Source organism: Crocuta crocuta, unplaced genomic scaffold, assembly GCF_008692635.1.
Source record: "Crocuta crocuta isolate KB4526 unplaced genomic scaffold, BGI_CrCroc_1.0 scaffold59, whole genome shotgun sequence".
Taxonomy (NCBI): domain Eukaryota; kingdom Metazoa; phylum Chordata; class Mammalia; order Carnivora; family Hyaenidae; genus Crocuta; species Crocuta crocuta.
In genome coordinates this window covers 1,482,355-1,492,476 of record NW_027551578.1, presented here as the reverse complement: position 1 = coordinate 1,492,476, position 10,122 = coordinate 1,482,355, and the positions used below count along the sequence as shown (strand labels likewise).

Here is a 10,122-nt window from a genome sequence, read left to right as displayed (position 1 = left end):
GGGGGTGTGCCTGGGTGGCTCAGTCCGTTGAGCATCCGACTTCAGCTCAGGTCATGATCTCACAGCTCATGAGTTCAAGCCCCATGTCGGGCTCACAGCTTGGGCAGTGCAGAGCCCGCTTCAGATCTTCTGTCCCCCTCTCTCTCCCACCCCTGCTTGCACTCTCTCAAAAACAAACAAACAAACGGCAGAAGGGGAAGGACCTCAGCCAGCCCGGATGGCACTGGAGAGCCCCAGGAAAATGATAAGCAGGTGTACGTATTTAAAACATTATAGAAGCCATGAAAATATTTGCCCCCTGCCCCCACCCTGGTTTGGCATGAAGGCTCTAAGTACCCAGGGCGGACTCCAGGTGAGTCCTTTGAGGTGGCATGACCTTGAGCAGGTCATAGCCCCTGACCTTGAGGAGGTTAAGGGCTCCCAACAGCAGCCTCTCCGACCGGCTATAAAAGGCAGCCCATCACACTGTGTCACAGGTTACCGTGGGCGACGAGACTGTCTTCCAGGGTGGGGCTCAGGGCCCCTCCAGTCAGGAACACTCCACAAATGATCACGGTTATTATCACAAATAAGAAACCCCGTGAGGGCGTAGCAGTAAAACGTGAATGCTTTTTAAAAGTGTGACAAGAAACAGTCCCGGAGCAGAGTCCCCAAGGCAGACCGACCGTCTGCCCGGTCCTCAAACCCTGGTCCCCTCCGTCCTCTACAGCCCGAGAATGACTTTAGCCACCAGTGCTGAGCATTATCTATAAAGTATCTTCTCTTTATTTAAGTTAAACAATTTTCGAGGATGGTTTCCATCTATAAAATGGACAAAGTACAAGCTCTGTACAGCAGTTCTTTTTAAAAATCAACTGGAAAAAAAATTACCAAACTATACTTTGAATTTGCAAAACATACTCACAGATACCATCGTTTTAGCGTTTATGAGGACGTAGGAAAGACCACCACAGAGAGGACGACTAACTTCGCCACGCTTTGCTCGAAGGGCTCTTAGGAAAGACTCTGTACTTGTAAAAACGGGAGAGGGTGGGATCATCCCGATGACTACAAAATAACGCAACCACAGTAAGTCACTTTGGCACACTGTGTCATGTAAACATAGCTCACCTCGAGGGAGCCCTCCCAGCCGCCCCTGCTCGCGACACCCGCCCGGTCCGAGGCCGCTGTCCCCCCGCCGGTGCAGGGGTGGGGAGCGGCCCTTTCAGGGGCCGGGTGGGCCCGACCCGATGGTACGAGGTTGGTGAGAGTTCGGGTGGGGGTGGGGGCGTAGGAGCGAAGGACGCGCCAAGAACCTGATTACAATTTTACATCAAAGCCAAATTGGTTTTCTAGCAGTGGGGGGTTTCTTCCTAACACGGGGACCGCAAGCAGGTGACACAGGGCCTGAAGATGCAAGCCAGGCGCCCGGGCGACGGCCGGGACTGGGTCCTGGCCCGCCTGGTCCTACTGCCTCGCGCGGGCGCGGGGCACCGTCCCCAGGGGCCTCCCGGAGTCAGGACCAGGCTGTGAAGACACGGGTGTGCCGGGGGAGGCCAGCTACGGGCGCCCGGTCCTGAAAGCACATGTGTGAGCTTGGCAGGGGGCAGGAAGGCGCAGGACGGTCACCCCGCCAGCCTCTAGGTCCGGCCCCAGTGTCCCGGCGCACACACGAGTGTGGAAAACAGACCACCCCGGTGCCCTTTCCTGAAGAACAGGCAGGGGACAGAGGGGCACTCTGCGGGGCATCAACCCGGCGTCTTGTTCCGAGGCCGCTGCTCACCCTGCCCTCCCAGTCTCTCCCTGAAAGGGACCTGAGGGCGTGCAGGTCTGAGGCGCACCCCTCCCCCACCGCGTGGGAGCCTGTGGGCGGCCCGGGTGGCCTCTCTGGGGCCTGTGTGGGCGGCTGGCCGGGTGGGGAGGCGGAGGGAGGAGGTGGCCGCGAGAGATGACCAAGGAGCCACTCTGTCACCGCGTGCAGGGCCTCTGGCCGGCCTCGCCAGCTCGCCCAGACTCTCTCAAGGAGACAGCTTCCTACCGTCACCTACTGAGGGCCGCGGGGGTGGGGGGTTTGTTTTGTGTTATTTTTCCCTAAGAGAAAAGAAACTGAATTTAAAAAGACCGAAAGAAACGTCTGCTAAAACAAGCAACCCATCCAGGTTTACAGATACGTAGGGCACAAGGTGTGGATTCCAACTCTTGGCGGGGACTCCCGAGCTGAAGCCACGCGCGTGCGCGCGCCCCCCGAGGACGCTCCGGGGACACTGGGGACCCCTGCACGCCTGCGGGAGAGCCCGCCCTCCTCCTTCCAGCCGCGGGCTGCTCTGTGGAGAACTGACGGGATGAGAACGACCTACAGAAACCATAGGGAACTGACCGTACATTCCTTCCTTCTATATACTTGTATTCAGTGTCCCCCGCGGAGAAGTTCTTACTCACATACAGCACGTGTGGAGGTGGGGGCTGCGCTGGGGGACAGCCGGGAGCGGAGGGGCGGGGACAGGGCCACGCGACGTACGCCTGCTAGGGCGACACGCTTCGCTGCTGTGGAAACCAGACGCGATTCCGACGGGATGAAAGATGGAGATTTCCAAAGAGTTCTCCTCGTGGGGACGTAGCAACGACACCGCCGCCCCCTCCCTGCCCCCCACTTCGTACGCGTCAGGGCCGCTTCTCCGCCGTCCCTGGGTTGGGGGAGGGGGGTGGGGAAGGGGGCCCGGCTTTCTCCCGCGACGGGGGCAGCGCGGCTGCTCTTTCCTGGCCTCTTCCGTGTCCAGCCGGGCCCCGTGCCTCACAGTTCTCCGACTTTCAGACCATGATGGAATACTGAGGTATATAGTTTCGCGGAAAGTTCAAGAAACATAATCAATAACGTGATCGCCAGACTCGGCCGAGCGGTGCAGGGGGGAGGCGGGCGCGGCCTCCTACTGCTGCAGGTTGAGCGTGAACTTCCACTGCTGGGACAGCGCCGGGCCGCACACCTCCACGCTCAGGCCCCCCGTCTTGGCCGCGCGGCTGTCCAGGCACAGGTTGCTGCCCACGTGTCGCAGCTTGGAGTTGCCCTCGATCTGCTCCCATTTCTGCGGAAGACAGAGATTGTCTTAGGGTCAGGGCGCGGCCGGGAGGGCACGAAGCAGGCCCATTGCGGGGCCTTCTGGCCACATTAAAAACCAAAAAACCAAGTATTTTGGGGGGGGTCTTTGATCATAATGGGTGGGAGTTACCAACGGGCCCACCACCAAGCAGCCCCAGGTGCTGCGAAGAAGCATCGGGAAGAAACCTTACGCTCTCTGCCTCAGAGAGTCTGCAACTCAAAGCCTCCTTTCCCGGCTGCTGGGGCCGCTTCTCCTGTCCCACCCCTCCCTCCTGTGGCTGTGCCCTCCTCCAAGGACCAGTGCCCCCCACACCCACCATCCTCAGTCATTAACCCAAGGACTTGAGGTAGGAACTTTCCCGGAAGGGAATTTGCGTTCATCCACAAGAAGGCCTCACGCGACGGTATTTCACCTCAAGGAAGGAGCCCCAGGAAGCTGAGCCAGCTCAAAGGGGACCCAATTCTGCCCCTGGTTATTGGAGGCAGCCCTGCCCGGAGGGCGTGGCCTGGGCACCTGCAGGCATTCACCAAGGGCCTTAGGCTCGGCTGAACAAGAAGCACAGTGTCAGGTCAAGTGACAGGGAAAGAGATGCTTGAGTGGCCAGAATATCATGTTGAGGAACCGTTTCTATACTGTCTGCTTTCTCTACTAGTCTGTGGGCTCCTGGGTGTGTGTGTGTGTGTGTGTGTGTGTGTGTGAGTGTGGGTGAGAGAGAGAGAGAGAGAGCCTGGGATCAAGCCGTGTCAGGCTCCGCATTGAGCATGGAGACTGNTTCTCTACTAGTCTGTGGGCTCCTGGGTGTGTGTGTGTGTGTGTGTGTGTGTGTGTGTGTGTGTGTGAGAGAGAGAGAGAGAGAGAGAGACTTGTCCCAGCCACCCCAGAGTCCCCCAGTGCTCCACATGAACCCTGCTGAGTTCCAAACGGGGCGCTTGTAAAGCAGAGGGCAGAGCATCTTTACATTCAAGTGTGTGCACCCTCCCCCCACCAAAACCAAACTCCGGCAACCAACCCATCAACCTTGACCATCCAGTTAACCAAACTCAATGGGCCAGCCAACCAACTTACCCAGCAATCAACTAATCAACCAACCCACCAACCAAGTCAGGAGGCAAAGCCCGCAGCCTCAAGGAAGGAAATCTGAGCCCCCTCCCCCTGTTGTTTACCCCCACGTAAACATCTTTAATGTTTGGGGTGCCTGGGGTGGTTCAGTCGGTTAAGCGTCGGACTTGCTCAGGTCATGATCTCACGGTTCGTGGGTTGGAGCCCTGCATCGGGCTCTGTGCTGACAGCTAGCTCAGAGCCTGGAGCCTGCTTCGGATTCCATATCTCCCTCTCTCTCTGACCCTTCCCTGCTCACAGTCTCTCTCTCTCTCTCTCTCAGAAAAAAAAAAAATCTCTAATGTTTGTTCTTAAAAAAAAGAAAAAAAATGATCACACTTTTTTCTCCCCAAAGCTCTCCCTTCATTAACATAGTCTGTGATTCTAATTAATTTTTTACACTCTGTGCACTAAAGCTCCTTTCCGTAAGTATTTTTGCAAATCCTTTTGACACCGTGGAATTGGATTTTCTTCCTCCTGCCTCCCTTTCCCCTCTGACTCTGCAAATGCACATGCAGCATGAACACACAGACGTGCCCGGAAACCTAAAGGTCCAACTGGCAGCACAGTGCAGCTTCAAGATAAAATTAGTCGAGGAGCCTCCTCGAAAATGGCAAATGAACGAGGTGGGGAAGGCGGCAGTGGTGGCAGAGAGGAGCCCAGCTCCCTGAGAAGCGACCTTCTGCGTGAGGACCCCGGGAGACGCATTCACGCGGCCTGCTAACCTGGAGTTTCTACCAATAGTGAAATTCAGCGCAATGAGATGAACATGGGGGAGGTCACGGCTACCTGCCTGTCATCTCCTCCTTTCTGGCTCCCCAGCTGTCAGTCATTCCTCACGCAGGTTTCTTCCATTGTCATGTAAAGTGTGTATGCCCTGCTAGCCGCCCCTCCCCCCCACTGTCACTCTGAGTGGCCAGGAATCAGGCTTGACAAAGGACACGGAATGAATGGAATCTGATTTCCTTCTCTGGAGGGGCTCTGCCTGTCATGTGTCAAAACATCAGCTACATGGAAGGGCTTAAAAAAAAAATAACCCAATCCCAGCCCTGTCTCTGGAAGGCAGCATCCTCAGCCCAGGCTCATGGGTGAGATTTCTGGGATCCTGAGACTCTCCTGCAATGGCCCCCAAGCTTCCACATGCTGCAGGAATTTTCTGTCTCTGGGTGAGAGCCTCTCAGGGGGTTGGCTATGTTTCCCAAGATCCGGGATTGTATCGCAATCACCTGTCAGCTCTTGAAGTAAGACAAGCTCGTACTGAAGTGACTCCTCTAGACATGAAGCATCTGTTTTGTTTTTTTAAGGTTTGGAGACCAGATACAGTCATCACTATCCCTTCTTTGTGCCTCCACAGATGTCCCTGCCCCATAACGCCCCATGGGTAGTGCTACGGAGCAGGGGGATCAGGGAGTCCTGGGTGCATTGATGCCCACCCAGCACAGCTGCAGGTGGTCTGGGTCCAGGGGACAGGGGCCTCCTCGTTGGGCGGTCCACTCTCCCGGACTAGGGGTACCGGGTCCTCTTGAAACCGCCGGACACAGACGAACATGTGAGGACGTCAGACCGTGGGCAGAGAGCTGTGCAGGGGAGGCGCCTGCTGCTACACCAGGGGTTCCGCAGAGCAGAGGACACGGGGACACCCATCCCTCAGGCCAGCGTTTCCCTGACAGCAGGGATCTAAGCGAGGGGCCTGATTTGGCCTCGGTGCCCCCAGGGCACGCCAGAGCCGCAGCCTCCTCTTCTGTGAAACCAGTGTTGAACTGGATGCCCGCTCAGGCTCCTGGCTCTGTGCCTCAGTCTCCCTACACCCCTCCATCTGAGAAGAAGGGAGTGTACGAAGACAAGCCAGTGCTCCTCACGTTGGCGCACCAGAAGGTCTATTTCCGACGCTAGCCATTACCCCATGGCCCAGGAAAGGACATGTCTCCAATTTAGCCCTGGGGGGTATGTCAGGGAACACCAGCTCAACAGGCGACAAGATTCTGAACCGTTTGGAAAAGGTAACACACGTACATATAAACTCGAGAGAGTGTATAAGGCTTCCTCCACTTGAGCTTACTCATTTAGCATGTTCGTAAATTTAAAAAGGTAGTTAACGAGTAAGAACCTACGTTTTCTTTAAAATACCCAGTGGCAGGGAGAGAATGTGAGTATCATCAAGAAATCGGCAATGTGAGACCATTTCTATTTCTTAAGAAACAGCTGCCTGTGTGGGTCTGTCCTTCGGGGTGGTGGGCTTCCCAACACACCAGAATCAAATCAACACCTCCCTTGGGTGATGATGTTAGGAGCCTCGCTTCCTTTCCCAGCACTTCTTTGTAGGAGTAGCTTCTCAGGGGGTTCTGAGCCTAGGCCACGCTGTCTGCGTGCATGCCACCCCTGCACACCTGGCTGTCGAGACACCGAGGACACAGGGGGAGCCGGGCCGAGGGGCCACCGGAAGCCTACCTGTCGGCTGTCATTTTCCCGGCAGCCCTGCAGCTTTATGACAGAGCCGGGCGTCCGGTCCACCACCGTCAGGCACAGATCCATGTGCTTCACTGACTTCTCCTTCGTCAAGGCCCACTCCTGGAAGGTAAAACTGCAGGTCAGGGGTGCGCACGCGCAGGCCTGTGGGGTGACGGGAAATCTCAAGGGTAACGGTCATGCTGTGGAGCTGAGATCGGAGCCCCCGGGCCACCTCAGGGTCCACACACGACTTTCTGCCTAGGGACAGGTCTACAGCTGGGGAGGTCTGGGTCGGGGTGGGGGGAGCGCCTCCCAGAACAGCACTGAGAGTTTTGCAGACAGACCTGGCAGAGACCTCAAGTAACTAAGATAAACAGTATTAACTCTTTAGCCCCAGGCACAAATCAGAGCACCGCCCTCATTTTTCTACCATTAAATGTGAGCTGGAAACACAGCGGTTCACGTGTGGTTCCCACAAGATGGGCAGTGGAGGACCAACTTTTCCACCCAAGTGATTTTGGGAAGACTGCTCCCCCTGCAGGTGTGGTCTGGAAACAGCCTTTAGGAACGTGGATTGTAATGTGTGAAAATGATAAATTACGTAGGGCCTGTTTAAGCAAAACACACAGCGTGTAGCCTCACTACTGAGCTATGGGTTGATTTGCTGATGCTCACGAAGGTCCGAGATCCCTCCGGCTGGGCCTATGTGTTTATACATGCACATACATCTCATAGCTAACACCAGGTGCCTACTGTGTGCTGGGTACCACGGTAAGCCCTCATACAGCAGCCCCATGAGAAGGTATTATTACCCCCATTTTACAAATGAGAAAACTGAGCCACTCCTTTTTTCCCCCTAGACAGTGGGAGAAAGAGGTGCTAAAATAACTTGCTAATAACTTTTACAAATAGAAACACCCCCCCACCCCACCCCCACACACACAGCATGCGCACACACACAGCACAACTAGTTATTCTGAGTACTCAATAAGACTGTTGGAAAGGGCAGGAAGCCAGATAATGGAGAAGATGGGTGAGTGGCCACGAGCAGAAGGCTCCGGGCAGGGCCGCAGATGGGACAGGTGGAGTGGCTTCTGACCTTTACTCTAGGCCCAGACCCTTTCAAAGGGATAAACACCCAAATGAGCACTCAGAATCCAGAAGCACAAGGCGTCTTCCACCAGGGCACACCGCCCATGGTGTCCATTTCTGCTACATGCCCGGGAAAGCTGTCACCACGCGGCCATCCTTGCGGTGACCCCCCTGGGCCCTGCGAGGACTAAGGTGCTCTCACAGGGCTGGGCCCACGGCCGGTGAACGGCCAGGCCAGGCCCTGACCTCATGGAGCTGGCTCTCCAGCAGGGAGAATGGGTAACACACGAATAAATGTATTATGTACACTTAGGTGCTATTAAGTGCTTTGAAGAAATTATTTTCCCTTTTTTCTGTTCTAAGAAACAGAAAGAGGGAGGGGACAGAGGTAAGAGAAAGAGAGAGACAGAGAGAGAGAGAGAGAGAGAGAGAGAGAAAATCCCAAGCAGGCTCCATGCTATAAGTGCAGAGTCTAATGTGGGGCTCAAACTCACAAACCGTGAGATCATGCCCTAAACCAAAGTCGAGTCAGATGCTTCACTGAGCCACTCGGGCTCCCCAGGAATAAATTATCTTAAAGAAAAGCCTCACTATTTAATAACTAGGCCACCTTGGGACAAATGGTGGGCCCTAGACAGGAAGCCCATGTAGGGACTGGAAAAGCCCAGTGGCCTGTTCTCGACCTTCCTCACTCCTAACAGGGAGGCTGACTCGGGCCAGTGCCCTCATTGCCCTCAGCTTCAATGTTCTCACCTTTTAATTAGTTTCTCAAAGTGCTCCATGAGGAATTCTATGAGATTAGTTCTAGGAAGGTCAAATAAATTTGGGAACCAGAGGAATTTGGGCCATGTTTCCCTTTGCAAATTCAAAAATAAGTCTCTTAAAGGCTCTGAAAGTCCAAGAATAGAAACAACTGCTTGGGCTGTTTTCCTTTGCGTCTGTCAAACTCAGGAGCTCGGAGCTCTGTCCCCACCGGTCCCCACCAGCGGCTCTTGGCAGAGGGCTCTACAGAGCGTTCTCTGCGAAGGGGCACGCGCTGCCCGAGGGGCGACCTCAACCTTGCACGATGCCATCAGTTGACAGTCGGTGCTTCCCAACTGCCAATAGGCGCTCAACGTCACCAGCACTGAGGGCGTCACTCAGGGCAAAAAGGCCCTGAGAAGGGGTGCGTGCACGCAGTCTTTCATCACGTCTCCCAAGAGGCTCGTGTGAAACCACGGCACCAAGGGACCCCCGCTCGTGGCGAAGACTTTCGATGGTTCGTGGAAGCAGGTGTCGAAAGACGTCGGAAGGGCTGCAGATGCCCAGCTGAAGCCATTGTGCGCTTAATTATTTTAAAGCCGGCTTTACACCGAGTTCCAGAAAAACTAAGTCAGCTGTGCAAACAGCACAGCTAGTTGCCACTTTGTTCTTCTGTTGCATTTCAATGATCTGAATTTGTCAAATAAAGTTCATAAATATTTAAGAAACACTGTTTTGAGCTGCTGCTCTTAAAAAAGCAACGGCCATTAATTTTCCCATTTCCTGTGTGTCTGCCGGACTCGGCCAGAAGCCAGATAACAAACCTTACTCTTCTAGAGCGCGGGACCCTATTTTCAGTTAGGAAATGGGAGTTACCCTCTCAGTTTTCACCCACATGGCACACTCCTCAAAAAAGCATCACTTTCTGTCGGATCAGATGGGCCTTACTCATGGCAGGTTCACGAGTCGGGTTCTCTGTAAGTGGCAAGCGTGAACTCTGCCTTCCAGAACCACAATTCCCAAGATGGTGGCCGCTATCCGCCTTGATTTAAGTGAAAAATTTCTTTAATCTTTTATTTTTGAGAGAGGGAGACAGAGTACAAGTGGGGGAGGGGCAGAGGGAGAGAGGGGGAGAGAGAGAGAGAGAGAGAGAGAGAGAGAGAGAGAGAGACATAGAATCCAAAGCAGGCTCCAGGCTCTGAGCTGTCAGCACAGAGCCCGATGCAGGGCTTGAACTCATTAACGGTGAGATCATGACCTGAGCCAGAGTCGGAAGCTGAGCCACCCAGGTGCCCCCTCTTTGGTTCAGTTCAACAGAACAAACACCTCCCACCCTCGGTCACACTAGCTATGTTCTGAGTGCTCTGTAGCCACAATGAACGGGGAGAACCACTGGACAGGGTGGGCCTCGCACACTGTCCTCACATAGAGCACGGATGGACGGTGCCGATCTAGAAGGCAGCTCTCTGGGCCTCGTCCACGGAGGAAGGTGCTCCCAGGTGTGTGGGTGAAAGTATACCAAGTCGTAGTACTTCCTCATGGTCCCTCAGTGATGTGGCCTCTCCTTCGAGGGAACTCTCACTGCGAGGCTGCTCATGTAGAATCACCTACCTCAGGGGCTTTCAAAACCCCTGATGCTCTGTGACCCTCCCCCCCCCCGTCCCCCCCG

General features: G+C 55.0%; 1 protein-coding gene across 1 annotated transcript in view; it reads right to left on the bottom strand.

Annotated features, from left to right (window-relative positions):
* Positions 1–742: 742 nt before the first annotated feature.
* The window catches only part of GALNT2 (polypeptide N-acetylgalactosaminyltransferase 2), a 189,986-nt gene continuing 180,606 nt past the window's right edge, over positions 743–10,122 (bottom strand). The window contains exons 21-22 of the mRNA XM_077751686.1: positions 6,621–6,740; positions 743–3,059 (exon numbers count right to left, since the gene is read on the bottom strand). Coding sequence (XP_077607812.1) covers positions 2,904–3,059; positions 6,621–6,740 — 276 coding nt within the window. The 3' untranslated portion in view covers positions 743–2,903. The remainder of the gene's footprint in view (positions 3,060–6,620; positions 6,741–10,122) is intronic.